Below are 21,941 nucleotides of genomic sequence, written 5' to 3'. Positions count from 1 at the left end.
CTTCTACATATTGTTCCTCTACCATTTTGTAACTGTCTCATTTGTTGTTAAATTTCCCCCTTTAATAATATTGTAAAACGCTGCAAAATAAGTTGGCGCTATATAAACAATAACAATTTGGACAATAAATTAAGATGAAGAGAATACTTTTGAAATGACCACATAAAAAAACTATTTTGTCTTAATGAGGCATTCTCATATACACCATTTGTAGTGGATTAAAATATGTGTCTAACTACACAACACTTCTCTTTTTATTATTGCAAGTCTTATAAAAAAATTTTCACAGGTCCCATTGGCTAAGCATTACCCCCCAAATCTATAGTTATTACTGTATATCTTTGACAGAAAGACAGACCGGTTAGTACCCTTGGATTTGCTTCCTCTTGACTTGCCTAGTTGCCACATTTGGTATGCTATTATGGCCAACTGATTGTGATATAATAGTCTGGATAGCTTTCTAGATGCCCAGAATTCTGATATATCCTCTTCTATGTTCCCCACCCCTCTCATGATAAATTAAAATATTGGGACAGAATAATGATACCTATGATCCATTTTACTGTATACTTGGAGGTGGCCATTAGTAACTGATACATGACCATGTTTCGATTTACTTAGTTGTCACAAGTTGCCTGCAAACAAATGTGAAAAAATAGAGTATACCTAAATGTACAAACAAAAAAAAAAGAGTATACCGAAACGTACAAACAAAAAAGAGGAAGACTCATAGGGAAATATTGTCAAATCACAAATAGCCCCCTTTTTCAATGTTACACTCACAAAATTGGAGAATTTTTCAGGCTCATCAATTGTGTAGATGTTCACACATTCTTCATGTTTCAGATAATGAATGATGCATGTCAAAATTAAAAAAGTAACATAGTACAGCGCTGCTTACAAATTAAAAATATCAGCTTTAATGATTGCACTTACAGTGTAAAAGAGATAAAAAGGCCCATCAATACAATTCTGTGTGTTCGATCAGCGTGGAATGGAACAGGCTTCACAGAGGTAGTAGGCAGAAGAATCAGGTACATAAAATAACAAAAACAATTAAAAACAAACTCTACGCGTTTCGTCTGATATATCAGACTTCCTCAGGAGTAGTAATAGCGATCTTGTTTTTACATGCATCATTCATTATCTGAAACATGAACAATGTGTGAACATCTACATAATTGATGAGCCTGAAAAATTCGCCAATTTTGTGAGTGTAACATTGAAAAGGGGGCTATTTGTGATTTGACAATATTTCCCTATGAGCTTCTCTCTTTTTTGTTTGTACGTTTAGGTATACTCTATTTTTTCATATGTGTTGAGGATTGAGAGGAGTCCTTTGCTATACCCTAACTAAAGGAAAGTAACTATCCTTTTTTGTCTCTTATATTCTGCACCTGGGTGGTCTAATTTTATACGTTTTGCCTGCATACAAAGTAATATTTGTTGTCCTGCCATGGATACAATTGAATAGAGCAGTACAGGTGATAGTCCCAAACGATACTTACATCATGGTCCAGACTCTGTAACTGATGCTTGAAAATACTTACCCGATACTCTAGGTACAGCTTGATTTAGAACAATCCCCATCTAAGGATATGAATATGTAGATATTCTTCAAGTAGAGATTGTAGCCGTATTAGTCCAGTGATGTAGATGTAAAAACTGATAAAATTTGTATCTTGTAATACCTTTTTTATTGGACTAACATAATTTTTTATAGACAAGTTTTCGGGAGAATCTCCTTTTCTCAAGTCTATAGCATTTCTGAGCAAGACGACACATAGAATTAAAATATTGAGTTGTGATACAGGGGTTAAAGCGACATGAGAGCAGATAAGACACAGGTTTGGTAGAAAATAGACACCATTCTCGCAGAGGGTCGTAAATATCTTGTGTGAAGATCACAGAGTGTGTGTGTGTGTAGGGGGGGGGGGGGGGGGGGAGAGAAAAAAACAAGCAGATAGTGCAGAAGATGGTGCTAGAAGGGGGGAGTGAAAACAAAATAATTACTTATATTAAGAATGTATGAATTCCCATCCGAGAGTTACAGAATATGCATGAAGGCCTACATCCAGCATACACAGACATATTCTTAGTAAAAAAGTATAACAATAGTGTAACATGTCTCGAGAAGTAAAAACAGGACGAACAAGGATAAAAACAGGGATCCTAATTACACCTAGCAGAGCTTGGACTCAGTATACGCGCTCAGGTGGAATAGTCCCTACCGTGGACAAACCAATAACCAGGATACCGTAACCCGATGATCACAGATAATACAGATGGTTACTTGTGTGAATTCTTGATGCATTTTGCTAACGGCTTACTTGCACTAATTCCCACGTGATTTGAGTTGGGAAGAATATTAATTTCTTTTTATTTTCTTGTAATTCAACATAACACAGCAGTCAAGGGTTTGTTTTTCTAGCAAACGTATATTTATTTTTCTGTGAGTACAATAGATAATACATAGAGATACCAGAAAACAACACTGTGTTTAATTAAAGAGCTCAGTGCAAACCAGTTGCACAACTACATAAAAACAGTTCAGGAACAATCATAAAAAAAAAACACAATAATTGCTATTTATTAAAGGTTCTTGCAGAATTCACTGATTCTTTTGACATAAAAGTACATCATTTTGGAGACTATCTAAGAGAAAATGAATCCAGGGGGCGTCTATTATGCCCTGATGGGGCAATGTATGAATGTGTGTAAAGGGCTAAGGCAGTTCATGCAGTGTCTGTAAATAACTCCATGTCTCTCGGTCATTTGTAATCACTCTGAGTGGCAGAAACAGACCAATCCATACCTTAACAATGCAGTATTGAAGGGGTTAAGTCATTTTTTTGATTCTAGGAGTTTGGTTGGAGAGAGTGACGTTTCATTTATACATATCTGAATAAATGCATTTTGTAGCACAGTTACACCAGTTATGAATCAGGTAGACTTTTAATAAACACTATTTGCATATGACACTCATATCAGGGCCATCAACACCTGTTAAACTTCAACTCCTACTGTCCTCAGTCAAACAAATGGTCCCCTTTATGGGGCTGCTGGTCCCTGAACTATATCCCCTTAGTACATATATAAACCTTGAACACTGCAGAATAAAGCATTTTTCGTACATTTTGTGCGTTGCTCTATAGTAGTTACACAATTCTTTTTCTATGTATCGCTCTCTAAATGTAACATGAGTTATCTCGCAGTAAACATTCCTTTTAATCAGTGAATTCAATGTATTATTACAGGCCTAGAGCATTTTAACTGAAACATGTGCATAATTTATTTATATCGGAATTTACACTTTTCTGTGCGGATCTAATCCCATATTGAAGGGGAGATAAAAAATAGCAGAGTTTACTCCAGAACTAGATATGTTCACACATTTATTTATTTGTTTACCACAGATCAAATTGTAAGTGGAAAATTCAGGCTAAAATACGTCTCATCATTAATTATCACAATCTAATAGAAAACTGATTTATCTACAAAAGTCACTATTCAGACAATGTTAAAGGGTCTCCTGTATATTGTGTATCTCGCTAACTGCATATTTACTTGCTGTACGTGTTTTTAATCATATAATTGTGAATGACAATTGCCCTTATCGCGTACTTTTAGATCGAAGTTTAATTTTAGTAAAGTATCCACTCTCTATCTGGTTCATTTCTATTTTTTATTATTGTTTGTTTCCGGTCACTCATATTTGTATTGCTGACGATCTTATTTGTTAATACCCACGTGTGTGTGTATATATATACATTTTATTTTGGTTTCAGACAATGATAAACTCACAGATCGCTATTTTGACGGTGATGTACTTATTCTCATTAATTTCTTACAATGAAATCTCTACAAACTTTGCCAACAAAAAGAGCCAACTTGAAATGCAAGCTGGTATACCCAATGTAAACTCTCTCTGAGAGTCATTGCTGGATGTCCAAGCATCTTCCAAACAGAATCTATCGAAATTATACATTGACATCCATGATTTGTTTAGACTTTTCCTAAATCTTGTGATGACCTCACATGTGCAGAATATTCTATAAAATTATAAACATGCATATTTTTCATTTAAATGGCAAGCAGATTAATCTAGAGACTCATCTACTTTTACCATAATGTTTTACATGCATGGCTGCAATAAGAGTGTATTTATGATCTTTAACCCCTTAAGGACACATGACATGTTTGACATGTCATGATTCCCTTTTATTCCAGAAGTTTGGTCCTTAAGGGGTTAAATATCTCTATATAGCATGCAGATAAATTGTACCGCGGAACCATGCGAGCTAGCAACATGTAACAGTATTTCATTTTATTTCCATTTAGAGGAGGAGCACTTTACCAGCAAGTGCTGAAATTGCAGCCAGTGTGATGCTTTGGTACAAACTAAAGGACATGGACTCACACAGGACAATAGCATAGTGTGATCTTACCATCCTTGTATGTAAACTCATTTAGGGAAGGGTCCTCTTCAATCTTCACCTGTTCCCATATGTCTAACGTTTTCTTAGAATTGTTTGTCTTGTTTTACCTATTGTACAGTGCCGTGGAATATGATGGTGCTATATAAATCATTGTAATTGTATGTACCCTGTAATTGCTTTGGGGATAGTTCTCGTGTTAATGTTGGTAAAATTTATGCTAGCTGAACATCGTGGAAATGTCTTTCACAAACACTGTTTACTATGTGGGGTGTCTCTGTCAGTTGTCCCAGTCTGACTTCATCTGATAAAGTATAAGTTTATTCTTCTTTCTTATCATACCAACTCATATCAGGTTTGGAGTTATCAGCAGGCACTCTCAGCCAATGAATACTAATTATACCTAGAATGGGTCGGTGAGATAATGGGGAAGTTTAAACACCTTCTTTATCAATAACTCAAAATATCATGGGCACCCCATACAGCAAGGTAAGTATTAAACCATTTGTAGACAGTTTGAGAGATTACCATCAAATGGTGTCCTGGGAGTACTGCAATAGTTATGGTGCTTAGATTGTCCCTTTAAAAAACGTTTGCATTTTATTCTATAGGAATGAGGATGTACCTTTAGTGCTTGTGGTACCTTGAGTCAGAATTCATCTATTGCTTCTTTACCTGCCGTTTTGTACCATAGCCAATCCATATGAACATTCTCCGGATGTTCTAGCCCTCTAGCTACTGTCAGATACTGTCAAGTCCCTGAAATCTTCTGCTGTGGTTGGACTCCACTTTTCTAAACTGTTACAGAAAGAAGCCTGTAAAGATTATTAACTGATGGTAGTATTTTACAGAGCATAAAACTTCCCATAGTGCGTTAAACTGTGATGCACTGTGTGCTCTGACACCTTTCTATCATGGCCAGTGTTAAGTTTTTCAGCAATTTGAGCTACATTAGCTATTATGTGTGATCCGACCAGACATGCTAACCTTCACTCCCTACATGCATCAATGAGCCTTGACGCTGGTTCACTGGTTGTCCTTCCTCGCACCACTTTTGGTAGTTACTAACCACTGCAAACCGGGAACACCACACAAGACTTGCCGTTTTGGAGATGCTCTGACCCAGTCGTCTAGCCATCACTATTTGGCCCTTGTCAAAGTCTTTCAGATCTTTTTGCTTGCCCATTTTTCCTGCTTCCAACACGTGAAATTCAAGAACGGACTTACTTTCTGCCTAATACACCTCACCCCTTGACAGGTGTCATTGTAATGATATAATCAATGCTGTTCACTTTACCTGACAGTGGCTGATCAGTGTGTATCGTAATATATTAAAGAGAGAGTTTCCTCCAGTGACAAAAAACAAACAGTAATGACGAGTACAAGCGATTGAGAGTTCATATAAACTACAAACACACATGTAGAAAAAAATCGACTTCCACTCTTTTGTTGTAACAAATAAATGAAAATAGTATCTACGAGTTTACTGAATGTTTTTTTGTTGATTTCGTTTTTTTTTGGTCATGGTAAAATGACAATAGTCACCTCAAACCTACTTGTTTATGTAATAATCCTTTCATTAAGTTTTAAAAGTAGATAATTTTTATTTAAATTAAGTATATGTAAACAAAATGAGAAAAACACATTCCTATCTTTAGTATACGACAGGATCCTTTAGCCTTATCCAGGCACCTTGGGTCAAACATCGTTTGGAAACCGACAGTTAGTCTCTATGGTATTCCCTGTTTCTGTGCAGGGAGTGAAGCAGAGATGACCATAGAGACTAACTATTGGCTTTCAAACACTGTCTGACCAGAGGGGCATGTATATGGCTGAAGGATCCTGTCATATACTAACGGAAGGGATATTTTTTAATTGTACTTTTTTTTTTATTGCATTTAATATTTGAAGTAAAAAAACAAAACAATTTACTTCCAAAACTCGATGAACAAATTATTAAAATAGTTTTGAGGTGATAGTTGTCCTTTAAGATAAAACTTTCCAGATGGGCAGTTGGTAGCTCACAGGAAATAGAGTTTGGTCTATTTTGGGGAAATGCTTTTGTTAGAAAAACTGTTGGAGAATTGCTCTACCAAGGAAAAGGTATATATATATATATATATATGCACTTAAGGGCTGTAAAGCCGACCTTGGCTCCCCTTGATGTTTTTCCCTGATGACAAACAGCCCAAAGGCATTCCTGCACTACGGATAACATTTTGGGAATTCCACACGATGCAGAGTCAGTTTTAATATTGTGAAGAAAGTTGAGTATTGTGTCTTCAACAAATGTCCTCATAAACAATATGGACAAACAACTTGCTGTTGTCACAATTTCCATTTAAAATGAAAGCCACCTGGTGTTTATCACACCTCTTGAAATGGAGGTTTGAACATGTGAGTGTTTGCATTTTTGGTATTGTGATATATCTTGGTTACATTTTAAACCAAATTCTAAAATAAATATTTAATACCTTTCCAAAGATGCAAAAATAGGAACTTAAAATGTGTCATTCTAGCAAACGGCTTTTAAGTGCAATGAATTTCTTTAACATTTAAAGAAATAAAATATACATTTATAACATTTCACATAGATGTTAAGCTAATGGTATAAAATACAATTTAAAGCAACTGTGATTGTTGGGGTATGTATAACCCAGTGGCACTTATAAACACCTACTGGTCACGGAATTAAAGACTAAATGGCTTAGAATGTATGTCAAAATAACTATTGTGGAAGAATTATTGCAAAAATTATACTACACAATTCATGTTTCATTTTCAATAACAACATCCCATTCAAATTCTTTATTACAATGTTATAATTCTATTTGTCTGTGCAATATGTCATACCTTTAACAAACAATAGTTTGGAATGTGTACATTTTATATAAGACTGAAATAGTTACAGTAGCATAAAACCCAGAGGAGGTGGAGTTAGTCCACCCTCTGTAGCAGGCATCATGAAGCACACAGAGCACCCCTCCATTTAGCAGACCTCGCTAGTGGTGGGGAGCTGCTCTGATCAGTCTGTGCTCTGCCTGCACAGCTCCCTCACCTGCCTGTACTATTTCCTGGGGGCAGGAGGTAATATCACCTCAGCCCTGACATTTCTACAAAACTGTTGGGAGCTGTGCAATCAATACACAAACTGTTCCCAGCAGTAAACCACCGGACACCAGGGATCTAAATGAAAATCATATGTCTGTGTGAGTGTATTAATGTGAGCATGTGTAGATAAGTGTGTGTGTGTGTGTGTGTGTGACTATGCATGTGTGTGTTTGTTTATATGAATTGAGTATGTGTGTTTGAATGGGAGAATGTGTCTGTATAAATGTTTGTGTGTATAGGAATTTTAGTATATTTATATGAATGTGAGCGTGTGTGCATATGAATGTTTGTTTATGTATGTAAATGTGAGTGTGTGTGTTATGGGCATTGTAGAGAGACAATAACAAAAAAGTACAATTCGGAGGGGTGGTGGTAATAAAGATTTGTGCCCAGGTGCCAGAAAACCTTAATACGTAAATGGACACAAATATAAACAAGGTATAGTAAAGATAACAAATGTGAATCTCTGTATCTGAAATAAAGTGTTTATCCTTTCTACAAAACATAACACACACACACACACACACACACACACACACACACACACACACACACACACACACACACACACACACACACACACACACACACACACACACACACACACACACACACACACACACACACACACACACACACACACACACACACACACACACACCACTCTTCTTTTAAATGCACTACCATAAACAAAATATGTCTATAAAGGAGTGCAGTAATACAATACTGGACAGAACTAGGTAATGTCCCCATTAATGTAATGAAAGGAATACATTAAAACATGTAGTTTCATAATATGTGAAGCAAAATAGTATGCAGCCTGTGCAGGATTCTTCAAAGTCCAAGTTACTTATTAAGACAATTCTTTAATTCAGTTGGTGCAAATTCAGGCAAACGAAGGAAAGACTTTGTCCCTGTTGTATTGGACTCGAGCCCACTAACCAGATGCATGGATTACATGTCAAATTATGTTTACATGTACCTTCAGGCAATGTATCCTTTAGAAAACTGTGGAGGTCTTCAACTCATTGTCAAACAAATTTCCAACATGAGTCAGATTTTAGATACTGATTGCATGAAATATAGATCTACATTTCAGGTAGAAGGTGGTCCTGGTAGCCCTGCTGGCCCAGGCAGACCAGGCAGACCAGGATGACCGTCTAAACCACGAATTCCAATTTCACCCTTTGGTCCAACTTTGCCAGGCATTCCAGGAAGTCCAGGATAGCCAGAAGGTCCAGGTAACCCTGGAATCCCCTTTCCCCCAGAAGGTCCATCGGGACCTTTAGGGCCAACATCACCTTTTGGTCCAATTTGTCCTTTTGTACCTGGTGGGCCCATGCTGCCTTTTTCCCCCTTTATACCCTGCATGCCTTTTACTCCAGCGGATCCTTCTATTCCTTGTAATCCAGTCGCACCACGAATGCCAGGAGCTCCTTGACTGCCGGGATATCCAATTTCACCTCTATCTCCTTTTTCTCCTCTTGTACCTTCAGAGCCTTTGGTTCCTACATCCCCTTTGAATCCTCGTGGCCCAGGAAGACCTGGTGAACCTGTTAAGGAATATAAACATGATCAAAATATATCTTATTTACCCACACAAACCTGATTTGGCCACAGCATAGAAGTTTCTAATTGTACTCAATTATTTCTTCCCTTTTCTTCAAGTGGTGCAAAAAGCCTTTCTAGTGAAGGTAGAGCATTTTATTCAGGAATTTGTGTATACTATATTATATATATATATATATATATATATATATATATATATATATATATACTAGACTTGGAGATTCATTTTCTTATGAACTGCAGTTTGTCTGAATTTGTCTGGAGTGGTTGTTCGTCTGAAATCCTAAATTCCAAGCCAAAATATAGTCATGAACCAAACAAAACGTGCAATGGATGAGAATGTTCGTTTTGATGTGTGATTCTGAATTTCTCCCTTGGGAAAAAATATAATTGATAGCTAGGCGACAGTAGCTAAATGTTGATTTTACAATATATATTTTGCCTTTTTTTGCGCCCTTTTGGTTTGTCTGATTCGTTTTCTCAATCATTATCAGAATTCTGACAAGCAGATCTTCCGTATGGCCGAAATTCAGATGTCCCAAAAGAGGTTGTTTTTTTTAATGGTTTGGCTCAAGCAGATTTTCTTGCCATATACAAGTCTATAACATGCCATTCACATCTTAATCAATGTATCTTCAATGACTATTTGTATGCTAAAAACGTAAACAAGAGTTATGATAATCCGTAAAACAGGAGATAAAAATGTATTAATTCCCTCTTCATTTCAAAGCCCTTTCATTCAAAAAGTTGACCATATTGTCTATCTAAAAAGTTAGCAATAATAAAAAAAATCAACTTATTAGATCTATTACGAGAGATTTAAAAAAAGCTATTGACACTGTTGATTGTAGTTGTTTAGTATGTGAGCTTCAAACTCTTTGAACTGGTATTCTCTGAATGCTTTAAATTAACACTAACCAAGTATGTTTTTATAATCAGTCGTTTTTACTAGACTTGCTCACTGCAAAAATGTTGGTTCTTCTTAACTGATGTGGTGTGGATTTTTTTACATTTTTCAGTTATCAAGAATTTCAGTCAATAATTTAATAAATAATACAGTTTCAAATTCATAATAACCGGGGAAGCACTAAAATGAAGGAAAAGATTCCAGTATTTTCCCTTTAAAAACAACAACTCTCAAACTGTAAATTAGTGATTCAAAGTTGGTGTTAAATGGCAGTGGCTACTAGCAGTAGGCGCCGTAAACCGAATTCTAAACCAGCTTACATAGCCTTGGCTGGTATCTATCGTGCTATTTGGTTTGTTCTGGACTTAGGTGAAGTTCAGTGTGGAAATTCCAAAAGACCCCAAATAGATTAAAATTCTGCCAAATTTCAAATGATACGGAACCAAATCTCCAAGTCTAGTTTTTACTCTGTACGAGTTACATGTATTGTGCCAGTTACCTGCGGAAAATTGCCATGCTTGTTTCAATGCCAAACATATTACCTCTTCCATTGATGGGAAGAGCAGTTCTCAATTTCCAACATCCAATGCCAGGAATAAGCTTTGGAAAAAATTCCTCTGTTTCTGTCACCCTGCTATGTAATGCCTTGACTCATATTATCCCACCAGTAGTAACATTTACAGCCGTCTAAGCGTTTAGGACTTGTGCATTACAGCTTCGCTCGTAATAGATCTGGGAGGTTTATTTAACTCTTGCCCAAGAACTCTGTTTTTGTTTGGAAGGCATCTCTCCCAGATGTGTATTTGTAGTCTCGCCCCCACCTCGAGTGGCTTTCTACTTTATTATTATTATTATGGTCATTTCTATTTATTGTTGAGGGTTCTACAGAGTCGTCTTAACAATGAAGAAAGCATGATAAAAGATGAGATGTACAATATAAATACTTTGTCACAAGAAACAGCAGAAATCTGAATGCATAATAGAAAACTAACATTTTATTTATACTTATTTTATTGGTAGAACCAAAACCTTTTCTTAATAAGTACCATAACAACTACTGCTCACACTTTATGGCTCACTGGTGCCAAGTATCCGTAGGTGTCAGACTAATAATATATATTTCTGTACATATATTTTTGGTCGTGATTTCCCCTATTCTCTCTCGTCATACTAAGTTTGCTTGCCATATTGTTTAGGACTGGTTTGACAAAAACCTAGGGCTATTCTTGGCACCCACAGATATGAACTGCAGTCATAGGTTTGGAGCACCAACACTATTATCCAATCAGTGATGTCCATCTTGGACGGAATGACCCTTCTTTAAAAAATCCTGGTTAAAATCTACATGAGGGTATTTAAGTACTCAAGTAGATGAATAAAATGGGGGGTGTTTAAAAAGTTACATATGTCAACCTTAAAGGGATACTATAGGCATCAAAGCAACTTTATCATAATAAAGCAGTTTTTGTGTATAGGTCTTGCCTCTGAAGTTTCACTGCTCAATTTGCTGCGATTTAGGAGTTAAATCCCCTTTGTTTATGTTCATGCAGCAATAGCCACACCTTCCAGGCTGTGAATGACACAACAAAAAGGGTTTATGTTCAATCAGATGTTCACTTGTTTTAGAAGTTTTATTTCCTGCTCTGTAAATTGACCTTTAATCACACACAGGAGGCTCATGCAAGGTGTGAATTTTAAAAGTTCCGTCAGGTTGATCCCTTATCTATTTATTTACTTATTTGATTTAGTACTTGTCCCCTAACTATTAATCATCTTTTTTAAGGGTGCTGCAGACTTCAAATTATGAAAAAAAAAAAAAAAAACATCTCGCCCATTGCCCATTAAATATGTTTCGTGATTCGGTCATAAAGTGATTCAGAGTTACGACATTTGGACGACCTGCTGATCGCCCACAATTTGGACAAGTCACAAATTCGGCTGAAACCAAATGCACAAAATCCCATCTTTTGAATAACCCACATTGTCTCAGTTTACTAATGGAGCGTGCTAACTTGGACAACCAATCTGTTAAAAACTGCCGGTCTGAATTGTAGAATTGGTCTGTACTTACTGGATCGTTATTTGTTCCACAAATAAGCTGATAGATTACACGTATTTATTCATGGTTGAACTCATAGTGTTTTTTTTTTTTGCATTAGCCCATATCAGGATAAAAATAGTTAGAATAAAATTATACAGGGTTTATATAAAAAAAAACGAATTGTAGTAAATTGACCTGCAAATAGAATAAAATTAAGCAAAAAGGCCTCCTTGCATAAAGAAATCGCACACTAGTTATTTATAGATTCATACAATCAAAACTGTTGAAAATATATTTTTTTCACTGTATAATCTCTTTAATATTTGATTCACACTTAGTATTGTGCTGTCTACTACATAAGACAGAGAGCAATATCTGTCTTGAAAGAAAAAAAACATAATATAATTTTGTATTGCAGTTAGTGGCTAAGGAGTAATCAAATTAAATAATAGATGGAAAGCTATCTACCCAATAACTCAGTATAGATCTACCCAAGTATAGACCTACCCAATAAGTCAGAATATATCTACCCAATAGCTCAGTATAGACCTACCCAATAACGCAGTATAGACCTACCCAATAACTCACTATAGACCTACCCAATAATTCAGTATAGACCTACCAAATAACTCAGTATAGACCTACCCAATAACTAAGTATAGCTCTACCCAATAGCTCAGTATAGACCTACCCAATAAGTCAGTATAGATCTACCCAATAATTCACAATAGATCTACCCAATAACTCAGTATAGACCTACCCAATAACTCAGTATAGATCTACCCAATAATTCCGAATAGTTCTACCCAATAACTCAGTGTAGACCTACCAAATAACTCAGTATAGCTCTACCCAATAATTCAGTATAGACCTACCCAATAACTCAGTATAGATCTACCCAATAATTCAGAATAGATCTACCCAATAACTCCGTGTAGACCTACCCAATAGCTCAGTATAGATCTACCCAATAACTCAGTATAGATCTACCCAATAACTCTGTATAGCTCTACCCAATAACTCAGTATAGATCTACCCAATAAGTCAGTATAGATCTATCCAATAACTCAGTATAGACCTACCCAATAGCTCAGTATAGCTCTACCCAATAACTCAGTATAGCTCTAACCAATAATTCACTATAGATCTACCCAATAACTCAGTTTAGATCTACCCAATAATTCACTATAGATCTACCCAATAACTCAGTATAGCTCTACCCAATAACTCAGTATAGACCTACGCAATAATTCAGTATAGACCTATCCAATAATTCAGTATAGACCTACCAAATAACTCAGTATAGACCTACCCAATAACTCAGTATAGACCTACCCAATAACTCAGTATAGACCTACCCAATAACTCAGTATAGATCTACCAAATAACTCAGTATAGACCTACCAAATAACTCAGTATAGACCTACACAATAACTCAGTATAGATCTACCTAATAACTCAGTATAGATCTACCCAATGAGTCAGTATAGATCTACCCAATGACTCAGTAAAGCTCTACCCAATAGCTCAGTATAGATCTACCCAATAGCTCAGTATAGACCTACCCAATAACTAAGTATAGCTCTACCCAATAGCTCAGTATAGACCTACCCAATAAGTCAGTATAGATCTACCCAATAATTCATAATAGATCTACCCAATAACTCAGTATAGACCTACCCAATAACTCAGTATAGATCTACCCAATAATTCCGAATAGTTCTACCCAATAACTCAGTGTAGACCTACCAAATAACTCAGTATAGCTCTACCCAATAATTCAGTATAGACCTACCCAATAACTCAGTATAGATCTACCCAATAATTCAGAATAGATCTACCCAATAACTCCGTGTAGACCTACCCAATAGCTCAGTATAGATCTACCCAATAACTCAGTATAGATCTACCCAATAACTCTGTATAGCTCTACCCAATAACTCAGTATAGATCTACTCAATAAGTCAGTATAGATCTATCCAATAACTCAGTATAGACCTACCCAATAGCTCAGTATAGCTCTACCCAATAACTCAGTATAGCTCTAACCAATAATTCACTATAGATCTACCCAATAACTCAGTATAGACCTACCCAATAAGTCAGTATAGATCTACCCAATAATTCAGAATAGATCTACCCAATAATTCACTATAGATCTACCCAATAACTCAGTATAGATCTACCCAATAACTCAGTTTAGATCTACCCAATAATTCACTATAGATCTACCCAATAACTCAGTATAGCTCTACCCAATAACTCAGTATAGACCTACCCAATAATTCAGTATAGACCTATCCAATAATTCAGTATAGACCTACCAAATAACTCAGTATAGACCTACCAAATAACTCAGTATAGACCTACCCAATAACTCAGTATAGACCTACCCAATAACTCAGTGTAGATCAACTCAATAATTCAGTATAGACCTACCCAATAACTCAGTATAGATCTACCCAATAACTCAGTATAGACCTACCCAATAACTCAGTATAGATCTATCCAATAACTCAGTATAGACCTACCCAATAAATCAGTATAGACCTACCCAATAGCTCAGTATAGATCTACCCAATAATCCAGAATAGATCTACCCAATAGGTCAGTATAGATCTACCCAATAACTCAGTATAGACCTACCCAATAATTCAGTATAGACCTACCAAATAACTCAGTATAGACCTACCCAATAATTCACTACAGACCTACCTTTATAACTCAGTATAGATCTACCCAATAATTCAGTATAGATCTACCCAATAACTTAGTATAGACCTACCTAATAACTCAGTATAGACCCACCCAATAATTCAGTATAGATCTACCCAATAACTCAGTATAGATCTACCCAATAATTCAGAATAGATCTACCCAATAATTCAGTATAGACCTACCCAATAACTCAGTATAGATCTACCCAATAACTCAGTGTAGACCTACCCAATAACTTAGTATAGATCTACCCAATAATTCAGAATAGACCTACCCAATAATTCAGAATAGATCTACCTAATAATTACGTATAGATCAACCCAATAATTCAGTATAGACCTACCCAATAATTCAGAATAGATCTACCCAATAATTCAGTATAGAGCTACCCAATAATTCAGTATAGACCTACCCAATAATTCAGAATAGAGCTACCCAATATTTCAGTTTAGATCTACCCAATAATTCACTATAGATCTACCCAATAACTCAGTTTAGATCTACCCAATAATTCACTATAGATCTACCCAATAACTCAGTATAGATGTACCCAATAATTCAGTATAGGCCTACCCAATAACTCAGTATAGACCTACCCAATAATTCAGTATAGACCTACCCAATAACTCAGTATAGACCTACCCAATAATTTAGTATAGACCTACCCAATAACTCATAATAGACCTACCCAATAACTCAGTATAGACCTACCCAATAACTCAGTATAGACCTACCCAATAACTCAGTGTAGATCAACTCAATAATTCAGTATAGACCTACCCAATAACTCAGTATAGATCTACCCAATAACTCAGTATAGACCTACCCAATAACTCAGTATAGATCTATCCAATAACTCAGTATAGACCTACCCAATAAATCAGTATAGACCTACCCAATAGCTCAGTATAGATCTACCCAATAATCCAGAATAGATCTACCCAATAGGTCAGTATAGATCTACCCAATAACTCAGTATAGACCTACCCAATAATTCAGTATAGACCTACCAAATAACTCAGTATAGACCTACCCAATAATTCACTACAGACCTACCTTTATAACTCAGTATAGATCTACCCAATAATTCAGTATAGATCTACCCAATAATTCAGAATAGATCTACCCAATAACTCAGTATAGATCTACCCAATAACTTAGTATAGACCTACCCAATAACTCAGTATAGACCCACCCAATAATTCAGTATAGATCTACCCAATAACTCAGTATAGATCTACCCAATAATTCAGAATAGATCTACCCAATAATTCAGTATAGACCTACCCAATAACTCAGTATAGATCTACCCAATAACTCAGTGTAGACCTACCCAATAACTTAGTATAGATCTACCCAATAATTCAGAATAGACCTACCCAATAATTCAGAATAGATCTACCTAATAATTCAGTATAGATCAACCCAATAATTCAGTATAGACCTACCCAATAATTCAGAATAGATCTACCCAATAATTCAGTATAGAGCTACCCAATAATTCAGTATAGACCTACCCAATAATTCAGAATAGAGCTACCCAATATTTCAGTTTAGATCTACCCAATAATTCACTATAGATCTACCCAATAACTCAGTATAGATCTACCCAATAACTCAGTGTAGACCTACCCAATAACTTAGTATAGATCTACCCAATAATTCAGAATAGACCTACCCAATAATTCAGAATAGATCTACCTAATAATTCAGTATAGATCAACCCAATAATTCAGTATAGACCTACCCAATAATTCAGAATAGATCTACCCAATAATTCAGTATAGAGCTACCCAATAATTCAGTATAGACCTACCCAATAATTCAGTATAGACCTACCCAATAATTCAGAATAGAGCTACCCAATATTTCAGTTTAGATCTACCCAATAATTCACTATAGATCTACCCAATAACTCAGTTTAGATCTACCCAATAATTCACTATAGATCTACCCAATAACTCAGTATAGATGTACCCAATAATTCAGTATAGGCCTACCCAATAACTCAGTATAGACCTACCCAATAATTCAGTATAGACCTACCCAATAACTCAGTATAGACCTACCCAATAATTTAGTATAGACCTACCCAATAACTCATAATAGACCTACCCAATAACTCAGTATAGACCTACCCAATAACTCAGTGTAGATCAACTCAATAATTCAGTATAGACCTACCCAATAACTCAGTATAGATCTACCCAATAACTCAGTATAGACCTACCCAATAACTCAGTATAGATCTATCCAATAACTCAGTATAGACCTACCCAATAAATCAGTATAGACCTACCCAATAGCTCAGTATAGATCTACCCAATAATCCAGAATAGATCTACCCAATAGGTCAGTATAGATCTACCCAATAACTCAGTATAGACCTACCCAATAATTCAGTATAGACCTACCAAATAACTCAGTATAGACCTACCCAATAATTCACTACAGACCTACCTTTATAACTCAGTATAGATCTACCCAATAATTCAGTATAGATCTACCCAATAATTCAGAATAGATCTACCCAATAACTCAGTATAGATCTACCCAATAACTTAGTATAGACCTACCCAATAACTCAGTATAGACCCACCCAATAATTCAGTATAGATCTACCCAATAACTCAGTATAGATCTACCCAATAATTCAGAATAGATCTACCCAATAATTCAGTATAGACCTACCCAATAACTCAGTATAGATCTACCCAATAACTCAGTGTAGACCTACCCAATAACTTAGTATAGATCTACCCAATAATTCAGAATAGACCTACCCAATAATTCAGAATAGATCTACCTAATAATTCAGTATAGATCAACCCAATAATTCAGTATAGACCTACCCAATAATTCAGAATAGATCTACCCAATAATTCAGTATAGAGCTACCCAATAATTCAGTATAGACCTACCCAATAATTCAGAATAGAGCTACCCAATATTTCAGTTTATATCTACCCAATAATTCACTATAGATCTACCCAATAACTCAGTTTAGATCTACCCAATAATTCACTATAGATCTACCCAATAACTCAGTATAGATGTACCCAATAATTCAGTATAGGCCTACCCAATAACTCAGTATAGACCTTCCCAATAATTCAGTATAGACCTACCCAATAACTCAGTATAGACCTACCCAATAATTTAGTATAGACCTACCCAATAACTCATAATATACCTACCCAATAACTCAGTATAGACCTACCCAATAATTCAGTGTAGACCTACCCAATAACTCAGTGTAGATCTACCCAATAATTCAGTATAGACCTACCCAATAATTCAGTATAGACCTACCCAATAGGTCAGTATAGACCTACCCAATAACTCAGTATAGATCTACCTAATAATTCAGTATAGACCTACCCAATAATTCAGTATAGATCTACCCAATAATTCAGTATAGACCTACCCAATAACTCATTATAGATCTACCCAATAATTCAGTATAGACCTACCCAATAACTCAGTATAGATCTACCAAATAACTCAGTATAGATCTACCCAATCATTCAGTATAGACCTACCCAATAACTCAGTATAGATCTACCCAATAATTCAGTATAGATTATTTACTTATGTTATCGCACCTCTATCACGGTGATTATGGTTGGCTTTTCACTTAGACAAAGTATCCTTAGAATATGACGCCTTGGCTTCTAAGTTTATTTGTTTATCCTTAAATATTTTAACTCTTTAACTATGGGAAACATGAACATTTATTGGAATTCTTCAGGGCCACTTAAATTTCATGTGAGTTTATCTCTTTCAACTCATTGTAAACACTTTGACCCCTCGAGACTAAATGACTTGCAGGGAATGTCACATAAAAGGACAGGTAATTGGGGGGCGGGGCCGGACCGCCGAGCTGGATGGTCGCAGACATGAGCTGCTCCCGCATAAAAAAAAAAAAAACACGCTGAAATTCATGGCTTACTGCCTTTCAATTGACCACCAGCGACAGTGCCCAGAGCAGAGAGACTGATGTACCTTGGGAGAGGCTGGCTCACTGAGCTCCAGTCCCCGGGAGGAGATATTCTCGTTACCACGAGCGGGGCCTTCTCCAGCGGTGAGTGGGGCGGAAGGCCGCTGCCCCACTATCCTGCTCCACAGTACCCAGCCTGAGGCACAAACCCTGGTGGATCCAGACCCGTTCCCCCCCCCTTGGACCGGTGGGGTTGATCCCGGTCCTCACCCTAGGGCCCTATACAAGAGTACACAAATGGAGCCGGGAGACTTGAGAACGGCTTCCAAAATGGCGGGCGCCATGTGCGTGAGAGGTGAGGAGGAAACCGAGCCCACGGCACACCACTGGATTCACCACCCCTAACCGGCATCAGGGAGGGGCAGAAAAACCACCACCTATCCCCGCAGCCACATGGGCAGAATATAAGCGACACAAAAGATCCTAATAAGCAGGGCCTACCGCCAAACGAGCTACCCTCGCACGAGGAACCTCCTCGCACTCACCTGCCACACAGCTTCCACCACCAACATCCGAACAATGGCATAACCAAGCGGTGGATGCCGGGCCACCGGCGGGGTCTGACATCAACCCCTGGACGATCGACAGGGGCAGGCTATACAACGAGCATCCCATGCCCGGGAGACACCGGCGAGGACCTTACAGAACAACGCGGATGGAATATATTAGGAAGCCTGCTCTGACAGACGTTCGTTCCCTGCCATATAAAAGTAGCAGAGCAGGTTTTAAATACAGGACTCCCTCTGTCTATGTGGGCTCGGGACCACCCTGAAGCTGGCCCTTTCCCATGGAGGAAGCCTGATGCACCCCCTTGACATATCAGGGTGACAGAACTGTCAAAGCGACCTACTCAGACCTCACCTATGTTTTGTAATGTATATTATTTAACATGGCAACCATGTGCACACGAAACCTGCATGGCACTCATAGGTTCACACTCACATAGGTATTGCTGACACACTAACAACTCACTGCAACCACACTGCAGCATATCATGCTATGACACATGCAACCATCCAAGCGAGAACCCACATACCTACCGAGCTAAGTTATAAACACATCACTGTAACATTATGCGAGAACATTCATAACAACAACACAGTTAGCCTAGCATGTATTTAGCACACCAAGAATGTCTTAAAGCTTGATATCTTCATGAAAAAAAACTAAAAACTGTGCCGATTAACCTGCCACGATATGTAACTGCTTGCAGCGGCTGTCGTGGCCCTGCACGCCTACTGTAATTTCATGCACAAATAAAATAAAAAATTTATTTTTGTTTGCTGTTTTTTTCTAGGGATTTCTAAGAGGTTAAATCCATTATCATGGCAACACTCAATTTCGGGAATTTTCTCTTTTACAGCCAACACATTGAGAGAAATATTCACATGGTACGCCTGACGCTGACCAGCTCTACTTGTTTCTCTGCTCTCATGGTGAAGAAAGGAATGAGATGGATTGGTTTGTCCCCAAATATTGCTCTTTGTTTTTCTTTACAAGTTAAGAATGAAAATGATAATAATTATATTGCATTCATCTCTGTATTGATTGGGATCTTAGGACTGCAATATTAATCTGAATGATTTTATTTATTTTATATGCTGCATTCGTTCATATGCTCACTATAAAGCACTATGTAAATAATAATAAAAATACTAATAACCTGTGCTATTCTATTGCAAACTGAGCACCCTGCTTACCAAGAAACTGTGGCACCATCTTCTATACTGCAGGTGAAATCTGTTACAAGAGTAACGACTGTCTTCAAGAGTCCGGTTGAAATGGCGGGACTTCCGGAGATGCTGACAGGTCGTCTGGGGGACTAGCTCCGCGGCAGTTCAGGCCAAAAGCTACAAAAAAAAAGGCTCCCTACCACAACAGAACCCGGAAACACCAGTGGTATAAGCAGTGCCTGCTAGAGAGTGCACAATGGCACTCCCGAAAACCCCCTGAGAGCGCAAGACTTCTTCCGATCAGGGAAGAAGGAAAAAACGCGGCCTACCCAAGATGGCGGAGGCTCGATATCACTGACGCAGCTGTCGGATGCAGGCTCAGACACAGAGTCCGTGAACGCATCTGGCAAGGATGCCCTAATTACAGACCACAGAATGGTGGACATGCTGAAACAGCTGCAGTCCTCACTAATCCAGAAAATCACAGAAGATCTCAGGAAAGAGGTACAGGGCATAGGAATGAGGACAGACACCCTTGAAAATAAAACTGATGAATTATGTGTGGCACGTAATGGGATAGAGGACAAGCTAACACAATTGGAAGCAGAACATAAAGTCCTGCTGGGCAGATTTGCTGATCAAGAAGATTGCTCACGGCCAAACAACATTAAGATTAGAGGGGTATCTGAGAAAATCACTACTGAAGAAATTCCACAGTACCTACCCAGATTCAGTTAGATATGGCACATAGGGTGCCCAAACCACGCAATCTTGCGCCTGAAGTACCCAGAGATATAGTCGTGCAAGTACATTATTTTCACATAAAGGAAGCCATCCTACAAGCGCAACACAAAGCTTCAGACCTGCCAGAGCAATTTACCAATGTCTCGCTCTTTGATTGGATGTTTAAATGTGACTGGGAGTTTACAGACCAGAAGGGCAGATTGCTGGTATTGGTGGGATCTCTTACCTATGACTATTACTAATTTGTATGTACCTAACTCTAACCAGATTCACTTAACCTCCAAATCGTTACGCAAAATTAACTCTATGAAGCAGGGACAGCTTATTATATGAGAGGACCTTAATTGCGTGCTAGACCCACAGCTAGACATCTCTAGTAAAGTATCCACCCACAATAGGACAAAGTAAGCCAAGTAAACAGCTGGTAGCGCTGTGCCGCAAATATGATATCTATGACACATGGTGTACACTATATCCCATGACCAAAGATAATGCTTATTACTCTGCTGTACACTCCATCTATTCCAGACTGCATATGTGTCTAGTGGATAGAACAAACCTACACAATATCACAAGTGATCACAATAGGTGTGATCACTTGGTCAGACCATGCCCCAGTTAGGACAACACTCCGAGCGCTACATCCTATACGGGGGAAGAGGCTCTGGCGACTGATTAATCAGTCTTACGTACACAGGAGGCAAAATAAACCATAGCAAGAGATCACTCTAACTACTTCTCT

The 21,941-nt window shown here is 37.4% G+C and overlaps 2 protein-coding genes across 3 annotated transcripts in view; one reads left to right on the top strand and one right to left on the bottom strand.

Moving 5' to 3' along the window:
* Nucleotides 1–21,941, top strand: part of CLU (clusterin) — a 577,758-nt gene that overhangs the window by 382,557 nt on the left and 173,260 nt on the right. The window lies entirely within an intron of this gene.
* Nucleotides 8,274–21,941, bottom strand: part of SCARA3 (scavenger receptor class A member 3) — an 85,761-nt gene continuing 72,093 nt past the window's right edge. For both annotated transcript variants that reach the window (XM_063440787.1, XM_063440788.1), the window contains exon 6: nt 8,274–9,100. In XM_063440787.1, the coding sequence (XP_063296857.1) occupies nt 8,643–9,100 (458 nt within the window). In that variant the 3' untranslated portion in view covers nt 8,274–8,642. The remainder of the gene's footprint in view (nt 9,101–21,941) is intronic.

Source organism: Pelobates fuscus, chromosome 2, assembly GCF_036172605.1.
Source record: "Pelobates fuscus isolate aPelFus1 chromosome 2, aPelFus1.pri, whole genome shotgun sequence".
NCBI lineage: Eukaryota > Metazoa > Chordata > Amphibia > Anura > Pelobatidae > Pelobates > Pelobates fuscus.
The sequence above is the reverse complement of the archived record's forward strand: the minus strand, read 5'-3'. Positions and strand labels throughout refer to the sequence as shown.